General features: G+C 38.8%; 1 protein-coding gene across 20 annotated transcripts in view; it reads left to right on the plus strand.

Annotated features, from left to right (window-relative positions):
* The window catches only part of ARHGAP29 (Rho GTPase activating protein 29), an 83,771-nt gene extending 65,200 nt beyond the window's left edge, over window positions 1-18,571 (plus strand). For 18 of the 20 annotated variants that reach the window (XM_026057439.1, XM_026057441.1, XM_026057450.1 and 15 more), the window contains 19 exons: window positions 1,690-1,750; window positions 2,214-2,351; window positions 2,631-2,695; window positions 3,201-3,311; window positions 3,441-3,521; window positions 3,824-4,012; window positions 4,255-4,392; window positions 5,770-5,960; window positions 7,783-7,949; window positions 8,498-8,626; window positions 8,793-8,891; window positions 10,411-10,574; window positions 10,823-11,011; window positions 11,149-11,286; window positions 13,395-13,627; window positions 15,060-15,366; window positions 15,582-15,690; window positions 16,068-16,187; window positions 16,697-18,571. In XM_026057439.1, the coding sequence (XP_025913224.1) occupies window positions 1,690-1,750; window positions 2,214-2,351; window positions 2,631-2,695; window positions 3,201-3,311; window positions 3,441-3,521; window positions 3,824-4,012; window positions 4,255-4,392; window positions 5,770-5,960; window positions 7,783-7,949; window positions 8,498-8,626; window positions 8,793-8,891; window positions 10,411-10,574; window positions 10,823-11,011; window positions 11,149-11,286; window positions 13,395-13,627; window positions 15,060-15,366; window positions 15,582-15,690; window positions 16,068-16,187; window positions 16,697-17,595 (3,528 nt within the window). In that variant the 3' untranslated portion in view covers window positions 17,596-18,571. The remainder of the gene's footprint in view (window positions 1-1,689; window positions 1,751-2,213; window positions 2,352-2,630; window positions 2,696-3,200; window positions 3,312-3,440; window positions 3,522-3,823; window positions 4,013-4,254; window positions 4,393-5,769; window positions 5,961-7,782; window positions 7,950-8,497; window positions 8,627-8,792; window positions 8,892-10,410; window positions 10,575-10,822; window positions 11,012-11,148; window positions 11,287-13,394; window positions 13,628-15,059; window positions 15,367-15,581; window positions 15,691-16,067; window positions 16,188-16,696) is intronic. The other 2 variants (XM_026057461.1, XM_026057460.1) reach the window with 2 other exon arrangements.
* The last annotated feature ends 3,155 nt before the right edge of the window (window positions 18,572-21,726 follow it).

The raw sequence follows: 21,726 nt of genomic DNA on the forward strand, positions 1-21,726 counted from the left end.
ATGATAAGTAGGAGGATATAAGTAAAAGTAACAGAGCAACACTATCTGTCCACGTGCCTGCCTTTAAAAAGTGTTATCATACGTTTGTAGTTGGGTGAATGTGGATGGACAAATGAGCATCGAAAGCTGCACTAACTAAATTGCCTGAACTACCGGAAAGGAGTGAACAGTTCTCAGGGCTGACATGATCTAGGTCTTATTGAATGGGAAGTGGTGTTTTGTTTTGTTGTGGGCTTTTTTGGTTGTTTGGTTTTTTTAAGGACTAGAATTCATAAGGTATACTTTTTCCCCTCTTCTTGCTTGTTCTTCCCTGACAGATGCATATCGCCTTAAAAGCTACTTGAAGACATTTGATACCCAAACCAGAATTAAATCTGAGGAATATTTATACCTCTATGCAGGAGAATATTAATCTACATCTAGATTCAGATTTTCTACTGTCAGTTCTGTTCAGACAGCTTGCTTTTGTAGATAGACAGCTTTGAATGGATTTCTTACCTGTTCGGAAAAAGTCATTTCTTCTTACTAAAATTAGATAGAAAATGTAGCAGCTTTCATTTTCTTAGGATTGGAGGGGGTGAGGGCTGATTTGGAGTGTAATTTGATTCTGTTTCTATTCATTACTATCTCCACTGTAATTGATTAATACCACATCCATTTTGGTATAAGAAAAAGCTGGTTTTGCTATGAAGTAAACAGTGCTTGTTCAGGGATTTTTCTGTGGTTTATTCATTATCAGTTTCATTTACATTAAAAAACAAACAAGCAAAAAACCTAGAACTAAATGCATCATTGTTACCCTACTGCCTTTTAGTTTTAAGTCTGAAAATGAAACAGCACAAAATCTAAAATGGAAACAATATATTTTTGTAAAACTTAAGGCTACTTTGTAGCTATTTCTTGGCCTTTGTCTTCTGCCTGCTCAAAACTCTGAGTTTTTGAGATTAGTTCAATCATTTAAAATGATGCAGGTTGAAAACAAACAAAAACCCTTGAAGGGTTTAACTAGGTAAACTTTTCATTCACTTAAATCTGTTCAGTGGCCTGGTTTACAGCACAGTCCTACAAATTGTTCTATTGTGCAATTAAAGAGGTAGCAAAATACAGTGTGAGGGCAAAGGTAGGGATGAAATCTTATGCCAAATTCCCTTTGTTTATCTTGGGATTAAATTCCGTCAAGTTGCAGTGATTATCAGTACTTCTTTAGAAAGTGTTCCTAGTCTCAGTCAGCCTTTGGGCCTGCCTGGAAATCTGCAAGTAGTTTGGGAGAGATCACAGCTTTATACCCTTAAGGCAGAAATCCACAATTCTAGTGACTTGCGGAAAGGTGTCTAAGTTGTATGTATATGACATTAGGTCTGTATGAAATGCTTTTTTTTAAAGATAGGGAGCAGTGTAAGAAAAGCTGGAAGTCCCTAAAATATCAGCCTAATTTGTTAAAAGATGAACTCTTTCACCACAACCTTTCAAGATTGTTGGTTTACAGACATATAATGATTCCCTGCTATTTTATATGTTTCAATCTATAACCATTGGAGCTTATAAGGTTATCATAGATAGGATATCCTATCTCCTCAGATAAGAGGAAATTGCAGCACAGTAAGGGGCAGATTATGCCTCTTATTTTATCTGTCAGTTCTAGTGAGAGCTTTTCTTCTCTAATTTAATGTTTTGTTTCTTGTACACCAGTCTTTTGAGAACCTTTCTGTGGAGTCTGGGGGATCACTGCATGAAAGGGATGATATTCAAGGTAGGTCATTCCTTTAATGTTAATAAACACCATTCTGTATGTTCTCTCTTTCTAAAATGCTGCAAATAAGTTGCTTGGTCACTCTTTTTATATCTATGTTGCCATTAAAATTTCAGTGTAAAAATTACTATAGCAGAGTGTTATTGTGTGAATAACTAACTTGGATTGCTTTTGGGGCAAAAAAAAAAAAAAAGGCCCGAAGCACTTCTGTATATGGCTGATGTTTTGATGGATCACTTTCTTAAAGAAAGTTAGGCTGACCGTATGACTAGTCAGGATAACATACTATGACCCTTTAATTTGTTCTAAAACCTCTGTCAGTCCTGTTTAGAGTCAATTAGCATTAAAGAACAATTCCAGATCAGAGCTGCTTTAGCATTCACAGTGGACTAATACTGGCTTTGCTCTTGGTGTGTGGTCATGTCTAAAACTCACTTCCTCAAGTTTGGTGCTTTATTTTCAGGACATCTTCGAGCCGAGGAGGTTGATAGCATGCTCCTAAGAACTGACAGTGGGATTGAATCAGCTCTGTCCTATGCTAAAGCATGGTCAAAATATACCAAGGATGTAGTCGCATGGGTAGAAAAAAAGCTTAGCTTGGGTGAGTGGCTCTTTCTGGCATTTAATCAGCTTTGTCATGATGGAATTAAATCTGTTGTCAGGCCCCTGTGCTGCAGACCGTCAATAATGTGATTTCTAAATTAGTAGCTGTTCCGCTGAAGTGGACAGAACTATCAGCCGTTTCCTATAACTAAAGGCCTGTAACAAAGTGAAGGTGATCCCCTCCATAGCCTGTCTGTTAGAGGAGGAATGTCAAAAGCATTTAGCATGTAGTACAGTTGTTAGTGTAAACAGTAACTGTGGAATGTGTTTTTAACAGAAGTGGAGTGTGCCAAAAACCTGGCAAAAATGGCTGAAACTGCTAAAGCCGTTGTTGGACCCCAGGTGAGTACCTTTTAGGTTTTTTGTTTGGTTTGTTTTGTTTTAAAGCTTAAATATGAATTGAATGCCTTGCCCAAAAATGAAACTTTTGGGGCACTGAGAAAAGGATTTTTAAATTGATACAGAATTGACTTATACAGAAAATCATTGGCTAAAAGATCTGCTGCTTTTCATCTCTTCCCATCCCCTTTGGAAATCTGGAGAAGTAAATTTATTTTTGTTGAAAATACAGAGTAGCCTTATGTTTTTTGCAATGTGCTTTTTTCCCCAGTACAGTATCTTGTATGTTTTGCAATCTGGACTTGCAGACTCTTTTTCCAGAGTATTTTCTTATTAAAATAAAATTTGACTGAAAAACTGCATAGTCATTTTCTATACTTGTACATAATCTGACTTCTATACGTATAGAAATACCTCATTAAACTTAACTGAAAATCTAATTCAGTCATACAGACTTTTAGAATGTCTTATCTAGAATGTTAATGTTTTCTGTTGTGTGTGATTTTAGGATTATATGCCATTCCAATCAATATTCATTAATGCTTTTCAAAATGATATTGAGAACAATCAGCTTTGGCAACAAACAGCTGCTGCTCTCCAGTCTAATAAATTTGTGCAGGTAAGCTTACAGAAAATGACCAAGATACTGTATAAGTTTTTTAAAAGCTTTGTAACTATACAGATTGTTCAAAAGAACAAACTCTCAGCTATAAGCTTTTTATGTACTCTATTCATCTTTTCTATCTAGCCTCTTCTGGGGAGAAAAAATGAGTTGGATAGACAACGGAAAGATATCAAGGAGCTTTGGCAGCGAGAACAGAAAAAAATGGTATTTCTTTCATATTTAATTATTCAATCTCAAAGTCTTCAAAAAGTTGAGACTTTCAAACTAGGCTGTTTAATGTTACAAACCTAAATTCACATGGAGCACCTCTCGGGCTTACTGGATGTAGTTTGTAACTGTCGGCTTCCCGGTGTATTCCTATCTGTAAAATGGTATCTTTCTATGGCTGTGTAGTTTGAACTGCAAAATACAGGTCTTTGCCTAACAGCCTCTTTAAACATCACATTAAATAACTGGAAAAATAAAATCATTAATTCTGTGCTTTTTTTCTTTGTTGCATTCTGCAGCAAGAGCTAGAAGCTGCTCTAAGAAAAGCAAAGCTGCTATATACACAGCGTCAAGATGAGTATGAAAAGGCAAAATCCTGCACTGCTCGTGCTGAGGAGGAGCATCTTAGCTCAAGTGGAAGCTTTGTGAAAGATGTCAGCAAGCAACTGGAAAAAAAACGAAGACTAGAAGAGGAGGCTCTTCAAAAAGTAAGGGATTTTGTTGCTTGTTTTTAAAGATAAGTGTTTGCTAGTCTTACTCATGGTTCTGCAATGACAGCATTTGAGCAAGTATTTTGCTCATAAGTCTTAGTTTTAATCCTGCTATGCTCTTTCAGACTCTTTTCCTAAATGGAACTCTCCTATTACAACCTGTTTTTGTGTGTTTTCATCTTGCTTCTAGTACCAAGGCCTTGTAGTCCATTGGCCATCTATGCTTGTGTTTTCTCTAGGCTGAAGAGGCCAACGAGCACTATAAAGCGAGCATGGCGGAAGTTGAAGAGAAAAGAAATGATTTGGAAAGCTTTAAAAGTGATGTCCTAACACAGCTTCGGGAGCTTATTTACCAGTGTGATCTTACTCTTAAAGCTGTAAGGATGCTTTTTAAAATCTTTTCATAAGAAAGAAGAATATGACTTGAAATAAGTTGAACACAGTTATATAAAGGCTGTTAAGACTAAAAGAGAACCCCATCTAAAATATTAACTGTTTAAAATAGAAAATTTTTGAAGGATAGAGGTTGTTTTCATTAGTGCATTAGCAAAGGTGTCTGGTGGCTCAAGAGCACAGAGTGGACACTAGCACATTCCAGCGTGGAGGCTACTAATCTTGATGATATTCTCACTTACTACAAGATCCATTTTAACTAATTTAGTGTTTAAATTGAATAGATGTAAATAAGCAAAATATTGTCAAGACAGTGTATCTACATATGCTGTTTTCAAAAACTGTAGAGTCTATTTTGCAAATAGATGTGTACTCTGAAATCAGCAGCTTGAGGAAGAAATACTTGTTCGTTAATACCTAGTTACCATTTTGAACTTTGTCTTCAATTAACACATTGGCAGGATGAATTTCACTGGCAATCAGATTCTGCTTGCCTAAATCAAAAACACTGAGCATTCAGCTAGTTAATGCTGTTGTAGAAAGTTCAAAATCCTACTAAGCTGTTTACAGTGAAGAGGAAGTGTTTCTCATCTCRGAGTGCTGGGATGAGCAAGCCTGAATTCCTTATGTAGGTACATCATGCCATATTAGCACAAGCTGGTCAGATACTGGCTTGTTAAAGGATAAAAGGAGGGAAGAATATGGCAAGGCAAAAATTGGTTCCTGTTGAAAAAGATTGGGAGGGTGGTAGATACCCCTGCAATCCCGAAGCTGCAATAGAGCCATGGAGTGTCCCTTCTTCTGGTCTCCCACTTGTGACAAAATATTCTAAAAGTTTTGCATAACTCAGCAAAGTAAGTGCTTAATTAGTCTGTTCCCTTGGGACAAGATATTTTGTCTTTTTCTTGTTTCAAGGCGATAGGGAGTTATCCTGGGTTTGGAACTGCCACTGCTTCATTGTTGTAGTGGCAACTAACACATTTCCTCGAGAGAACGAAAGCTGCCTTTTTGGTAGCAGTAAATTTTGCTGTTTCTTGTCTTCTACCCAAAGTGGAAAGACACTGGAATTGCCTTTGCTACCTGGAGGATTCAATAACCCAGTGAGGAAAAAAATAATACTGACACTAATGGATGAAGTATTTGCAGCTGACTTTCAGGAATCTTGCACAAAGTCCATTTCTACAAATGCTGCGATCTTCTAGAATTTGTCTGCATATTTGAAGTGTAAACTATTTAAATCATTCTCTGTCTTGATATTAATTTAGGTTGAGCAAAGTGCAAGTGAAATATCTAGTAAACGATCTACAAACACAGTTTGTTTTATTTTTATTTTATTTTTATTTTTTTCTCCCGCCTAACAGGCAACAGTTAACCTGTTCCAGTTGCAGCATGCTCAGGTCGTATCTCTTCCAGTTAACTGCCAGTCCCTCTGTGAGAGTGCCAAACTCTATGAACCTGGTCAGCAGTATTCAGAGTTTGTGAAAAGTTTGCCAAAGGAAGGTGTTCCTGTTGAACCAACTTCTTTTGAAACTCAAAGTTCCCAGGTTGATGGGTGAGTCCCAACCTACTGGTGGTATTTGCTTATTTCAGAATTAAATGAGGCACACACATTAAACAGTAAAACAGAATTATTGGAGGAATCAAATGAACCCTGCTGTTTTACTGTGGCTTACCATTGTTTTTTTCCTTGACTTATCTTTTGATGGTTGGTGATGATATGTAATGTTGACATTAAAACCTGACTTTAAATTACAAGGAGAAAGTCACTTTGTGTAGTAAGACTTGCTAGAACATTGACGATTGTTGTGTAAGTGAATTGACTTTCTACAATTTTAAGTGTAGATATTGGTTAATATGAAAAATGTAGGGTTTTTTTCAATTGCATAATGTTTACCAGATGTGATGTGGCAGTAGTGCTTGATAATCTGTTTTAGAAAGTGTGAGGAAAGTACTTTTCTCCTTCTGCAGGCTTTGCTGCTACTGTACCTTCTCCTATATTATTTAGGTTTGGAAACTTTGTGGCAGGAAGTTTTGCTTGATTTCTGTCTAATGCTGTATGGCATAAAATCTCTTTTTAAGAATATTTCAAAGTTGCCATGTGCGTCTGACATAACTTAATTATTTTTTTCAACTGAATGAAATGGCAGCTTTTACTGTTAATCTATTAAAGAAATGTCTAAGGTGGAAGCAGAGGGGTACCAAAAAGACAACCTATTGTGTCAGTATGCCAAATGCTTTTCCACCTTTAACTTGTTGTAAAATAGTTATCTTGGCACTTGAGCACCAGAATATCCATTCCAGTCTGTATGTTTCACAGTTCTACAGGAAAGTGTCGTCATCGTCTTTCAAAAGGAAACCAAATACAAAAACTTAACACTTGAGTCAGACTTGTAGCAACAAAAGCCAGGAAATTCAGAATTAAAGCTGAGATTCTTAGTTTTTGTTTCTAAATTTCCTGCCTTTTAAGGCTGATTTAGACTGTGTTCATAAACTTTGACTTTAGGGGATTTAACTGTGCAGCTCCCCGAGAAAGTGATGAGCATGAAACTTCAAATTCTTTGTATGCCCTCCCAGCTACTTACTGCTAAAGATTTATAGGAGTGTGGTTCTCCTCCCTCCTCTTCTTGACGTAGCCTTATGATTCTTCTTGCACTTGAAGTGATCACTTTATTGTTTTAGGTCTGCATTTATTTAGGGACAGTAGCTTGGGCAAATGCACATTTTAAATGTTTCTAAGTCTTTGTTATTTCCTTCAGTGGGATAGGGGAGAGCTGATTAAGCAACAACTTCCTGACCACTAAACTCTGCTAGCAAGCTGTTTTGTCCACAGGGTGCTTCAGCATTTTACACTAATTAGGCTGTTAACTGCTTTCTATCCTTGTCTTGAGAGCAGGTTTTTGTAATGGACTGGGAGCCTCAACATTTTCTCTGCTTTTAATAAAAATTGATTCTACACCGATACTTCTCAATATATTAAAGTTTTTATGTCTATAGATGAATAGTTCTGATGGCTGGGAAGAGAATCTCTCAGAAGAAAGGATGAGAGTAGGATGTAAGAGTGTCTGAATTATTCTGGGTTTTAGATGAACAGATTTACTGTGTTTTCAAAATCCACAAAACAGGAATCATAAAACCTTGCAGAGATGTGGAAAAGCTGGTTTACGTTGCGGGGGGAAGGGGAACATTGGGAAATATTACTTAAAGTGCTGCCACCCCCCCCCTTTTTTTTTAGTAGTATTTGGGCTTTAATAGTTCCATGTCAAATGTGTATGGTCATGAACAATAATTAAGCATTTTTAGTGCCCTGGGATGCAAATTAGATTGTTTTCATTGCTATCTTACTCACTCTCCAAACTACTTTCTTCTTTCTACAGGATTTTTAATAAGCAATCAGCAAACAGCGTCCATACATCGCATGGTAACTTATCTCAGTGTTCAGGAGACTTTCCTACCCAGACATTAGATGATGTGGGAAGCCCAATTTATCATTGTTCACAAAAGATTGGAGAGAAGAGATCTTCCAGTAGCACAGATATCCAAGGTAGTTCTTTTGTATATCAGCTGGGTTCAATGCCTAAATAAAAATGTCTGAAAAAACAGGTTCTTGATATCTTGCTGTCAGAAACTTAGAGTTGAGGAGGAAAAAAATTGCATTTTAAAGTCTGAAGCTTAAAAACAGTGTATGTACTTGAATGTAAGGCCAGATGGAAAATTGTCTTCATATGTTGACAAGAAAGATGACATGCAACTCAAACAGCAAATACTGTTAAACTTAGTGTACTAAACTATTTGAATTAAAGATGCTTAACATTAACAATTAAGAATCTTTTAGTATTTTTATAAGTACTACTTTGATTCCAGCTGTTTTTCAAAAGCACAAGTGTCAAGTTTGTAAAATTCATTTTCCTACATCCTAAAATTTTCCAAGAATATATGCTCTGGGTCTTTTTTACTATATTGCATGTTAATTTAACTTTTGCAATATTTTCCTACTTTGAATACGATCTTAGACTCTTTCAGTAAAAGAAAAGAATTTTCAACCTCATTTTGTCTTTGACATTTGGAATTTGTGGGTTTTCTCTTTAAAAGCGATGCGAGGGCCACCACCATTCAGATCATGGTCAGTTGGCAACCAGAGTGGAGGAATGTGCAGTGATTCTGAAAGTGCAGGGGGAAGCAGTGAGTCACGATCCATGGATTCTCCATCCACTAGCCCAGGTAAAGCTCACCCATGGCTATACTAATCTGAAATCTTTTCTTTGAGCTGTCTTAAATTAATGAAGAGATCATTGATTATTTAAGAAATGTTAGAGCCTATAATAAAAATGAGTAGTTGAGTAGAGGTGATATTTTCAGCTTCCTGAAAAATTTTCTCATCTTCTAGGGGATTTTAAAAGACGACTTCCCCGAACACCTTCTACTGGTACTATGTCATCTGCAGATGATCTTGATGAAAGAGAGCCACCCTCTCCTTCAGACTGTGGTAATGTCATTTCCATAACCTGAAGTCCTCATAGGATGCTTTGAATGTGGCTCTTCTGTTTAACCTACTTTACTCAGTATATTAATGCTGTGATTACACGCAGCACTGTTTTTCAATGCAGTGTGCATCTGCTTGGGGTTGAGAGCTGAAAAATAAGGGTCAGGTCACTTTTGTGAAGCAGTGCAGAATTGTCTTCATACATTTAGATTAAGTATGTAGGCAGCCTTTGAATATTTCTAGTGCCTTTACCCTCCCAAGGTAAACATGAATGATCCCTGAACCATTCACTCCAGTCAGTTGCATGTCAAATTAGCTGCATTGCACTGAATCAGGTATTTAAGATCGCTGTGAAGTAAAATGCTTACATATGGAAAGCTGATAATTAGCAAATTGGAAAACACATAGATCCAAATGTTCAGGATAATATCTGACATTTTATCCTCTTAAACTTGCATAAACCAATTTGATAATGTCTGTCGCAGATTTAAACAGCCCATCTTTAATTTTCAAATGGATTTTGACTGTATAAAAATAGTGTTGCCACAGGTACTGAAACCTGAATAACTGGATTATTAATAATAGTTCTACAGTATGTCCACTATGCTTACAAACTAGTTCTGAAATATTTATGGCACTTGTTCAGTAAAGCATTTAAGAAGTTCTTCAGTTATTCCCTATTTTCTAAATACATACTTTTCACTCTAGGAATGAGCCTGTGGTTAACAATACTAGTTTAGGCCCAGATTTAAAGTATGGCAACATGGTAATGAATGCAAACTTTCCCTGGGAGTGGTATTCCTAATCAGTGTTTGAGCTTTTAAAAAGATTTCTGGGCAATTATCTATGCATTAATTTATTTTTACAGATAAAACTTAAGAGATTTTTGTTTTACAGAGTTGTTGATAACATTTTATGTAAAATTTGATTTTAAAAATTAGTTATGAAAAATAATCGTTGCTATTCTGTTTTAGAACCCTTGAAAAAATATGTTAATGTTATTACAGGAGAATTAGTGATGTTTTTCATGGTTTTATGAGTTTTGCTGTGAGTGTATATTGATTCTTCCCTGTTGCAATGTACACTTGTTGAAGTATTTCCAAAATATTATGGACCAAACTATACTGTCATCTTTCATCTTCTAGTACAAGCTTTTATTTTGAAGTACATAGAATGAAACTTGCATGGACAATTATCTGAACTGTGGGACAGTAGGAATTAAATGTACTAAAATCTTCACATGCCACTGATGCAGGAAAAAAATGGCATATTAAAAAAGTAGAACTGATTGTTTGATTCTACTTTTATGTAAGATTATTTGATTGTTAATGTATGCCTGTTATACAGACTATAACATTGTTTTGCTTCCTTGGGATTGAAACAATTTCAGTTACTTCCTGATAGTTGCAATTACTTAGAATTCTATGTTCTACAGCACAGTCCTTAAAAACAAAACAAAAAATCCCAGTATTGTATTTAACTAGACATTAGAACGCCCATAACACAAAAATTCTGCCTCTAGGTTTAAATGATCTGACATCGGAAACTGCAAATTCTCCAGGACCTTTTAGAAATGCTAATATGTCTAAAGCAGCACAAACACACAAACTACGAAAGTTGAGAGCTCCGTCTAAATGCAGAGAATGTGACAGCTTAGTGGTATTTCATGGAGCTGAATGTGAGGAGGTAAGTTGAAAAGTAACTGGTCGGGTTTTATGTAAAGTTGGGAGTTTTAGAAACTTTGCATAACTTTTTCTTATGTAAAAAGTACAGTCTTTGTGGCTCATAGAATCATGATGAACAAAAAGCGAACAGCACCACATACCAGTGAATCTTCCTTCTTACTCACATATGGGGTGAGAAACACTAGAGAGGTTTCTTATTGTGTCAGATTGTGTCAAACCATGTGTTTTTTTTTCTTTTTCTCCTTGTAGTGTTCACTCGCATGCCATAAAAAATGTTTAGAGACTTTAGCTATTCAATGTGGGCACAAAAAGCTTCATGGAAGGCTTCACTTGTTTGGAGTGGAATTTGCCCAAGCTGCTAAAAACATTCCTGATGGCATTCCTTTCATCATCAAAAAGTGTACCTCTGAAATTGAAAGCAGAGCCCTTAATGTAAAGGTATGCCTAAGTTTGCTTAGGGATGGGATGGGGGGGGAGAACCCTTAACATGATAATGCTATACAGTTGATCTTATCTCTCTGTTTTACACTTGCCTTTAGAAGTAAAACAGAATTGTACTGGTCTTTTAATTTCAGGGCATCTACCGTGTGAATGGAGCCAAATCAAGGGTTGAAAAACTCTGTCAGGCTTTTGAGAATGGAAAGGATTTGGTTGAACTCTCAGAACTCTACGCACATGACATCAGCAATGTTCTCAAGCTGTATCTCCGCCAGGTATGTACTTTAGAGTTCAGATGGAAAACCAAAGCATCATAGTAAACTTCTTCAGTACAAGAGGAAAATAATTTATTTCAGCAATTCTGCAACTGAAGATGAAATTAATGTCCTTTATATTTGCATGTTATTCTCACATGGAACCTATGATAGGGGCTTTGAAAACTGAGATTACTGACAGCTGGTATTACAATTTGGATTCCGCTTGAGCATGATGCCTCTTAAATGCTAGTACTATACAAAGAACAGGCTTTTGTTTATCGACTTTTAGTGAGGCTTAGTTTTTAAAACCTTGTGGTTACTTTACTTGTGAAACTTAGAACATTCCTGTGCTCTTGCCTCAAAAGGCAGACAAATGCTAATATGTTGCTAATAAAACTTTGATTAAATGCTCATACAAGTCATGATGTGCTCATTATGACAGATTATCCACTATTTTCTCTGAAAATGAAATTCTAAGGTGATTGTGTTATCCAAAAGGGTTTTAGTGTGCATCTGAAAAGATGAGACTGTTGCCCAGTGAAATAACTGGATCACTTAAAAGACTTCTACCCCCTGAAGGAGTAATCCTTAACTGCCTTAGGTCCTGTCATGTCCCATTCCTCGCACTGGCTGTCAGAGATAAGCATTCTTAGGAGCATTCCAATCCCATGATCCCCATTAAGTTAAGTGCTTTTGAGATACTACAAAGATGAATTTTGATTTCTTTTTTCAAATAAATAAGATGGTAGCATTTTATATACATCATGCTGGGGTGAGTTGAGACACTCTGCTGTATTTTGAATAAGGTCCATTATGCAAAGTGTTTTCTGGAGGGGAAAAAAAAAAGTCAAATAATGTTTTCCCCAGTCTTATTACTGCCTCTGTGGCTAATCAGTTTGCAATTTTTAGATAGACCTGCTCACTTAANAAAAAAAAAAAAAAAAAAAAAAAAAAAAAAAGAGAGAGAGAGAAAGACATTTCAGTAAGAAAAACTTTCTTCCAAAGTAATACTTTCTTCATGTTGCTATTGTATTGAAATTAGTTTTAGGTATCAAAATCTGATTGCTATGGAATTTTTTTGGATTAATACATGCCTGAAGTGTGCTGTGAGGTGTAGTGAATGTAGCCACCCAAGAAGTATAATAATAATCTCAGAAATGTAGTACCTTGAGAGGCCAATTGAAGGACTGGGTTTATATCCCAGGCTTTCATCTCCAGAAACTGTAAAATCTGCTTGAGTGTTGCAAATTAGTTTACTTTCTTAGTTGGTCTGTGACAAATGTATATCCCTGCTGAAGGATCATCTCACAGATGTGGTGCCTATTCTATGTTAAAAAGCTAAGTTCAGGCACAGTGAGAGTTTCTATCAAAACTTTGTGTTAAAATCTTTGTATTCAAACTTACAGTATCAAACTTGCAAGAGGAACTCCAATTTAGCAGAATTCAAATAAGTCTATGAAAATATTTTACAGAAGCCTGAATTAAACCTTAGTTAAGGTTATTTATTAAAACTAATTTGATTTTTATCTGGTTTTCCAGCTTTTTTGCTTTTATCTGAGCTGAGGCAGTGCAAATAACCAGGTCAAGTTTGGGGCTTTTTTTGTCTCTCTAATTTTTTTTTGATTATGAACTTCCATTATATAATAAGGCTGCTGTCAAACTGAGAGAATATTTCAATCAGAATTAAAAGTAAATGTTATTTGGCCTAAAATCCTATTAAAATTGGAATATGGACCAAACTTGATACCATGTGTGATATACTATCAAAGACTGGAGGAATCAATACTGCATCTTATTATCAGGGTATTTGTACACTTGCACAGTGCAACACCCTCCCTCACAGCAATTGCTTTCTTGAAATCTATGTCTCTACTAATAAACGTTCAGTCTTGAAACTCTTACAGCAAAGTGCTAGCAAAAAGATTTCTGGAAAAGGTGTAGGGGAGAGTTTTTGTTATCCGGGATTGTCTTTGACGGACTGGTTTGAGCTAATAGGAGCACAAGAGTTAAATGATGTGTGCATCTAAGAAAAGATAGTAGACCAGACAAAGCTGAAGAAAAACAGAAAGGAAACAAAGTTAAAATTCAGGCTTAAGCATATTTCTGAAATATTCTCATTTTCTCAGCTTCCAGAACCCTTGATCTTGTTTCGGCTTTACAATGAATTCATTGGACTTGCAAAAGAAAGCCAGAATGTTAATGAGGAATTGGATGTTAAACAAGCTAGCCCCAGATCAAAGAAAAGACAGTCAATCTGTATCGAACTGAATAGGATCATCATTAAAATTAAAGATCTTCTCAAGCAACTGCCTCTGCCAAACTATAACACTCTTCAGTACCTTATAGGACACCTTCACAGGTGAGAAAAGACTTTACATACAAACTGTACGTTGAAAAACAAACTGTTACATGCTGCAAACTAGGAAACTCTTGCACCCTTTGGATGTCTGTAGAGGAAAAAGCCTCAGGGTTTGTGTGCATTTTTCACTTTGTTTATTCCCTGGAATAGTTTTGTGTTTTTGAAAGGCGCCCTGTTTTGTTCCTAGATCCTATATACTTATGCCCCTATATACTTAGGCCAGAAGAGTGTTTAACATAGGCAGTTAAAGTCTGCTCCCTCTGACCTTGTAAGAGGTCCTTTAGAAAAAAAGGCAGGTGTGTGCTTGCATATCTCAACCACTGTCACTAAGTGCTTCAGAAATAGCAGAGTGACTCTATAGTTTGCCTTACATTTAATACTGTTGAGTCTAGGTTTTGAGTTTAGTCATGATCCTGGATTCTAACCTTTACTTCCCAATCTGTGTGTGCACACGGGCACCAATTTTGGTGTTCCAACACATAAGAGAGACAAAGCCAAAATGTCTTTATTTTTGTTTCCCTGAAGCTGTGGTTAGCCAGCTATTGCTTTGCCATTCTGCACCCATGTTCTCAACTTGTGGCTGCCACAAAATCTCTTTAGAAGATGGAAGGGTCTAGTTAAATTTCATTTGACTCAGAGTTATCAATTTAGGTGGTCAGAATTTTTGTATGTGTACATTTATGGAAGATTGCTCATATATAAACCATAACAGTCATAGATGGCTTTAATTCTTTCTGTTCTGGGGAAATTATATATACCCAGAGAAGGTGGTTCTTTTCTATTTTGTTTCCCAATATAATGAATTCTGAGGTGAAGGAAGAATGGAAAATACAAAGGAAAGAGGGAAGGAGCTGAGCTCCATTACACTTGATTCTCTGCTGGCATCAGGGTCAGCAACTAGTAACTAGTGGCAGTTGCAGGGACACAGGTGTGATTTAAGTCAGGATATGACCCAGGTACAGCAGTGATTTGGTGACTATCTATTATAATTAAAGTTGAATCATACTTGGTAATAACTATTCTCCAGTTACGTTTCACTTCCCTGTCCTCCAAATGCTGGATTGTGTGATGCTATATAGTAAGGATGTGCCAAACTGACTGTCACTGAAAATGGGTAATACTGGACTATAGCTGCATAATTAATTGGAATGAGACAGATAATCAGGTTTTCTTTTTCCCCTGGAAATGCCAAATAGCCACAACTATTAACTAAGTAGAACGTAAAAATACCCTTGTGTGGAAAGGGCTAGGTCCAAGTTACTGGTAAGTGCAGTCTGCACTGGTGATTCTGCTTGCCTACCAAACCTATGCTTGGCCTCAGTTTTTTTTGTCTTTTAGCTTTTTTAAATGTAAATTAGAATTAATGTCTAAAATATTTCTGAAGTAGTAAGAATTTCTTACTGTTGCGTGTTTTCCCCCCACCCCCACGCAGGGTTACAGAACAGTCTGATGAAAATAAAATGTCAGCCAGCAACCTTGGCATAATATTTGGCCCAACTCTGATCAGGCCACGTCAGACAGATGCTACGGTTTCTCTGTCATCACTTGTGGATTATCCATATCAGGCCCGGGTAGTGGAGCTGCTCATAACATACTATGAAAAGATATTTGATGTTTCATTGCAACCACTTCTGAGCACATCTCAGTCAGAAGAAACTGCTGTTACAATTGGAGTTGCTTTATCAACAGAAGAGAGGGAGCTGCAGCAGCAAAGGAAGTCATTTGTTGCTGTAAAGGAAGTGAGTGGCTTCTCCTGAGCTGATGCAATGTTGCCTGTGCCATCTTGTTTCGTGTTAAATGCTGCAGCGTTCCACAGCACACTTCTGTGAAATCCTTTTAACAGCATGGGTGGTTGTTGGTTGGTTGGGTTTTTTTTGGTTGGTTGTTTTTTTTAATTAAGGAACATCCTTCCTCTTGAGTTCTCATTTTCTTTTGCTCTGACTTTTGTTAACAGGGTATTCTGCTAGCTCCAAGTGAGAGCAGAGTTTCAGAAACAGCTTCATCAGTTTTGGAATCAGACAATAGCAAGGATGCAAAAGAGCAAGAAGATGCATCTGTAACTGGTTAGTGAGCTTTTATACATCTTGGGGTGGGTGAGTAAGTACCGTTGTAGATGATGCATTAGATTATAGAGTAGCTCTTTAAATTAGACATAAGCAAGTGGGAAAAAAAACTACTCGTCACTGCTTGAAACTCTGCTTTATCCTTGTAAGAGGAATAAAGAATTACATCTTTCTAAAAGCTTTCAAGAAACCTGTGTTTATGGAATTGGATTATAAAGTATTTGGTAAGAGAACACAATAGTGAGTTGTTTGTTCTTTTACTTTGAAAAAGACCATTATGCTGTCACTGTCGCCCACGCACTGGATTTCTGAAATCAACTATGATGCTATAAGCCAGTATCCAGCAATTAATGTTTTGACCATTGCTTTTCCCCCAGGACATGTATCATTGCCACTCAGTGGGACTAAACTAGAAGGCTCTGGAAAGAATAACTCTCTGACGGAATCATCAGCTACCAGCATTTTGGATATTCATATTTCTGCTCCAAAAGAGCCAGGTTTGCTGAGCTAACTGTATAAGTCTTCAAGTTTTGTTGTTGTTGTTTTCTGTTAGTCTACTTATGCTAATGGAGCAGTTGATTCATATCTGTGTTAAAATCATCTACTTCATTTAGGAGTAACTATACATGATCCCTTTTAATTACACTGAGATTTTTCTCTTGAGCTGCTGTTACCAGTTCAGTCTGTACATAAATGATGCAACACTCAAACACATTATCCAATCTTTGAACTGAAAATGTCTAGGGATGGGAAAGCACCAGTGTTTAAAAAAAAAAAAGTGCCTTTTTTGCTTAGTGTATTTCTTGGTTACATCTGTACAGTACGTGTTTTACTGCTATTGAAATGCTAGTACTTGGTTAGGCTAGGGTACTCCTAGTATATACGCAAGGTTGTGCTGTATCCTGTTACAATACCAGCTGGCAAGGGGTCATAATAAAGTTAGTCTTGCTGACTTGTCTTTGTATTTGGTACAAAGATCCAGTAACACCTATTTGTGTATTTCTAGGTGATGCTGTGAGTCCAGCTTCAGAGAGAGACAACGATTCTTTTGTTTTTGTAGGTGAAGACAGCTGTAAAATTAACTTATTTCCTGTAAAACCTAGCCGTCAGATTACCAAAGTTCCACTGCGGGTTCCAAGGTCAAAACCAGCTCTTCGCCCTGTGAGCTTACCTGTAGACCGAATACTTCCTCCATGTGTTTTGAATGAAAGAAATTCACGAAATGCAGGAGCAGTAAGTCCAGAGAAGCTTGGCAGGAGCCCTACTATTGAAGAAGTTTCAGAGGTGAAGACACTCCCTGCTGTTAATACCTGCTGCAGACTTTCTTGTTATGACCCCCAGACTCTGCGGAAGACTTGGGACAAGCAATATAAACAATATGATATAACAGCAAGGACAGCAATGATTGTGACTAATGTGCCTCAGGAGAACCGAGCACTTGAGAGTGGAACTGTAGGTGCCGTATCTTCATCATGCAGCGTTAGTAACAATTCAGCTAATGCCATTCTTCCTAGTAAGCCATATTCCGTTTCTCTCAGATCGGGAAGAACAACAACAGAAGGGAATGGTCCTGATACCAATCCTCTTGCTGCCTTCAGGGCACCAAGAACATTGCAGCCACCCCCAGGGACATTTTATAAACCACCCTCTAACAAGTCAAAACAAAACGAAGAGGGTTCTGCTAAAGCTTGTGCACCAGCCAGTGCTAGCTCTGTGCTTCACCAGGATAATGCTGTGAAACTGGCTAGGAGCTCTGCACTTCCGTCAGGTGATCCCATACAAAACACAAGCGAACAAAAAACTAGCTCAGAGGATATTCACCCCGCGGAGCTGAAGCCCACTTATCAAAGACTGAGACCAAAAAGGATCCAAGAGCTAGAACACAGGGAAGCTCACTTTGTATAGGGTGCAAATTCCTCTTGAACTATTATGCAAGTTGTTGATCTTGCCAGTGGAGGCTTTGCTTTGCCCCTTTATCCTTTGCCTTCCCTTGAGAATCCCATTTTTGTGCCATATTGGAGTTATTTTTATATATGCAGCATTTTAAAAATGGGGGGGTGGGGGGAATTGTAAAGGAAATAAGTCAGATTTCATTTTGTAATTAAGTAGACTTTCATAAAAATCTATTGCATTCCCAGTCTAGATGCAACTGATAGGCTCATTGGATAAGACACTGAGCTTCATTTCATAGTATGGAATGAAGTGCTTATTCAGAGAAGCAGCTGTTGCATGTAGCCATGAAAGGAGCCATTTTCTGTATAAACCATGTAATAAAAATGGAAAGTTTGATGTTTGCTGTCTAAGCATAAACCAAAGCTTGTGCTTTGCTCTGTTAAAGCATTTGTTCAGTTTTCTAATCTGTGCAATTAAAGCTTTGCTCCTGAACAGACTTACATACTGGCCAGCATGGCCCATAATTATGTATCATATGTGTATATTTTAGGCAGACGTGGTCATCTGTTGCCAGTTTTCTATGTTGTCACTTTAATGCTTTTTTTTGTACAGCAAAGATGCACTTACTGAGCTTTACTTCTCAGAAGCAGCAATCAATCCACATCTGGTTTCTTATATAGCCTAGTGAGTGGGGCAAATGTGCACAGTCTACTTGGTTTGGATGCCCTTCAGGAGGGAGTATCATTGCAATAGTGCTGTCTTTCTCAGCTGAATGAAAAGGCAGTGTGTTTGCTTGCTGTAGATCAGTTTCACCGCTTAACCTGGTATAACTGAAATGAAGAGCATGGTTTCCAAGTTTCAGTGAAAAAGCTGAAAATAACCAAAAATTTGCATTAGTAGGTGCATCTAATGGTTTTCACTTTGTATTAAATGGTTTTTTACATGTGTACACTGTTATATTTGCTTTAAAATATATTAACTTGTTAACATTTCAGTGACTCTACGCTTTTTGTATAACTTATTAAAATACACACATTTGGCCTTTGCAATAGTAAGTACCCTGCTGAGTCTGTCTTGGGGGAGGGGACGACTTTTCACAATCAGATTACAATTACAACTAGTTGGACCCTTTCTCACATACTATAGAGTACAGTTACTTTAGCATGGTACCTTTTAAAGATGAGAATCAAAAGGACTCTCAGAGGATAGGAAAAGCAAAGAATCACTTTTCTGCTTTACAAAGCTAAATTTACTTTATACTTTAGTACTCGATTCCTTTTGTCCTTCCTCACAAAATATCCCAAATAAATCCCCCACTGCATTCAGTGGACATAATTTGATTTTAGTTTCTGGAACAAAAGATACTAAGCTGGCAATGCTGACCTCCTAATTCCTTGTCACATTAGCAGGGAAGCAAAGCTTGCATACTTGCAAAAGTCAGGCTACTGTTGGATGGTTCTGGTCATGCTAGGACCATTTCTTTAGGGAGCTGTCTCATAATGAAGGAAAGCCTGAAGATGCTGTAGACACTACTTCTGGCCAGACTACTATTGCAAGTTGTGTAAGAGGAGGGGTGAAGGCTTCTTGACATAGATGGGAGCTTGTTGCACTTGCAAAAGGGGAAGAAGGGAATTAAAAAAGGCTGCTTAATGAGCAGAAAGAGTGTTAATGAAATCTAGAGGCATCACAGCGAACTACTGCACAGCCAGTGAAGGGATGGTGCTGATAAGTATAGACCAGGACCACAAGCTGGCAAATTCTGTGAACTGCAATTAAATATATTGTCTCGTTATATTTAAACATTTTAGCATACTGTATATGCTGATGGCTTAAGACATTCTAATAAAAACTTAGTTTGACACTTCCAGTTAATGGTCGTCTAGGTGGATGGAGGGTCTCCAGTGTTCCCTAGTGCAGGCTACCAAGATTTAGGGTTAGTAGAGTGAATACTAATCCATGAGAACATATGAAAGTAGCAGACAGTATGATGACTTGGTTAAGAAACACTGGTTGAGTTAATGTACTCCTTCTGTACCACCAGCTTCCATGTTTCGCTAGTGTCGAGCACTTCCACTGTTTTAACTGTGCTGCAGATCTGTTTGGCACTTCTCATCAGGCTACCAAGAGCTACCAAGAGCGAATGGCTTTTCCCCAGGCTGCTGTACCTGGCTTCAGCGCTGAAGTGTTTGGAGGATGATGAAAGGAGTGCATGGCTTGTTGTGGTCATTTGGGTGGTTCTTGAACAGTTATTTGAAAAAGAAAATCTCACTTTAAAACTTCAAGCAGGTGTTAATGAATTCTCAGGCCCAGCAACACCGAGAGCCGTTAGCACATCCTTTTTGTACTATTTTCAGTAAGACAAAATAGTTGCTGAAAATAGGTGTATTTAGAATCTGCTGACTTACAGTGGAGAGACAGAATTTTAGGCCGTGTTGTGAAAGGATTCTGTGCAATTTGTGTGTAAATTGTATTTTTTTTTATTTTTTTATTAGCTAGGCTAACAGGACTGTCAGAAATGAGCACCTTGCCTTTGGCTTTGTAGCAGGAGGCTGGTTGGGGACTTCCCAAACCATTCTCCCTTTTCACATGAAAGGGGTCAGGCCTATTTAGGGGAAGAACAACCCCAGAAATTCTCCAAATGCTCGGCATTTCGGGGCTGAGAATGAGTGGAGACGACGGCGGGTGCTGTAATGTAGGTGATTTGCCTTAGAGAGGTCAGCATGTAGGAAGCAAAGGTGAAATCTCTTGTAATTAGGGTGATTCTGGTCCGGTTAGTAGCAGGTAATTTAGGAAGACTGAGACTTTTCTTTCCTCCTCAGGAAATACAACTCAAAATCAGCTGTTGGTCTCGTGCCTTACAGGCAGTAGTGTCTAGCAGAGCAGTGCGTTTCTGGATGGGGCAACTGTGCCTGGCAGGGCCCAGGAGCGGCGGCGGCCCTGCTGCTGGCGCGGCCTGGCTCGGCCCTGCGGGGATTAGCCGGGCAGTGCCCGAGAGGCTCAGCCCAGAGCTGGAGAGGGAGAAGCTTTGCGTGTCCGCGTGTCCTTGAAGGCAGCGTCCTTTTACAGTATCTGCGTATGTGGATGAGTAGATATTTCAACAGCTTTGCTGGGTTTGGATACTATAATGCTATGTTGCTATGTTACTATGTTATTTTAAGAAAAAAAATCTTCATGTGAATTATGTACATCTCAGGGTATTGGGAGTAACCTCTAAATCCCCTTTGTAACCTCTTTAAAGCCTTTTAATGTGATATAACCGAAGGAGCTGATGTGTTTCTTTCAAAATGAAAACCTTTAGTTTGGGTGAAGATGATTTAAAAGCATTGTTGTGATCCTGTTTCATGTAGTCCAGCCGGTGCAGCGAGATTTTAAAAGACGCCACCCTTTCCCATTTGAAGAAGTCTGCTCCATCTTGGGGACAGCAGGGGAGGTGCTGTGGCCTGTTACCTGCCCGCAGGGGGGCCAGGCAGCAGGGCAGGACCTGCTGGGGCACCAGCCTCAAACCTGCCCATTCCAGGCCCTTCCAGAACCTTCCTGGCCAGGCTGCTCAGGGCAGCCTCGGGCCTGCCCCTTCCGGAACTTTCCTGGCCAGGCCAGCCTCGGGCCTGCCCCTTCCGGAACTTTCCTGGCCAGGGCAGCCTCAGGCCTGCCCCTTCCGGAACCTTCCCTGCTCAGCTGCTCAGGGCAGCTTCGAGCCTGCCCCTTCCGGAACCTTCCCTGCTCGGCTGCTCAGGGCAGCCTCGGGCCTGCCCCTTCCAGAACCTTCCCTGCTCGGCTGCTCAGGGCAGCCTTGGGCCTGCCCCTTCCGGAACCTTCCTGGCCAGGCTGCTCAGGGCAGCCTCGGGCCTGCCCCTTCCGGAACCTTCCCTGCTCAGCTGCTCAGGGCAGCCTTGGGCCTGCCCCTTCCGGAACGTTCCTGGCCAGGCTGCTCAGGGCAGCCTCGAGCCTGCCCCTTCCAGAACCTTCCTGGCCAGGCTGCTCAGGGCAGCCTCGAGCCTGCCCCTTCAGGAACCTTCCCTGCTCGGCTGCTCAGGGCAGCCTCGGGCCTGCCCCTTCCAGAACCTTCCCTGCTCGGCTGCTCAGGGCAGCCTCGGGCCTGCCCCTTCCAGAACCTTCCCTGCTCGGCTGCTCAGGGCAGCCTCG

The sequence above is a fragment of the Apteryx rowi genome, unplaced genomic scaffold, assembly GCF_003343035.1.
Source record: "Apteryx rowi isolate R43461 unplaced genomic scaffold, aptRow1 scaffold_14, whole genome shotgun sequence".
NCBI lineage: Eukaryota > Metazoa > Chordata > Aves > Apterygiformes > Apterygidae > Apteryx > Apteryx rowi.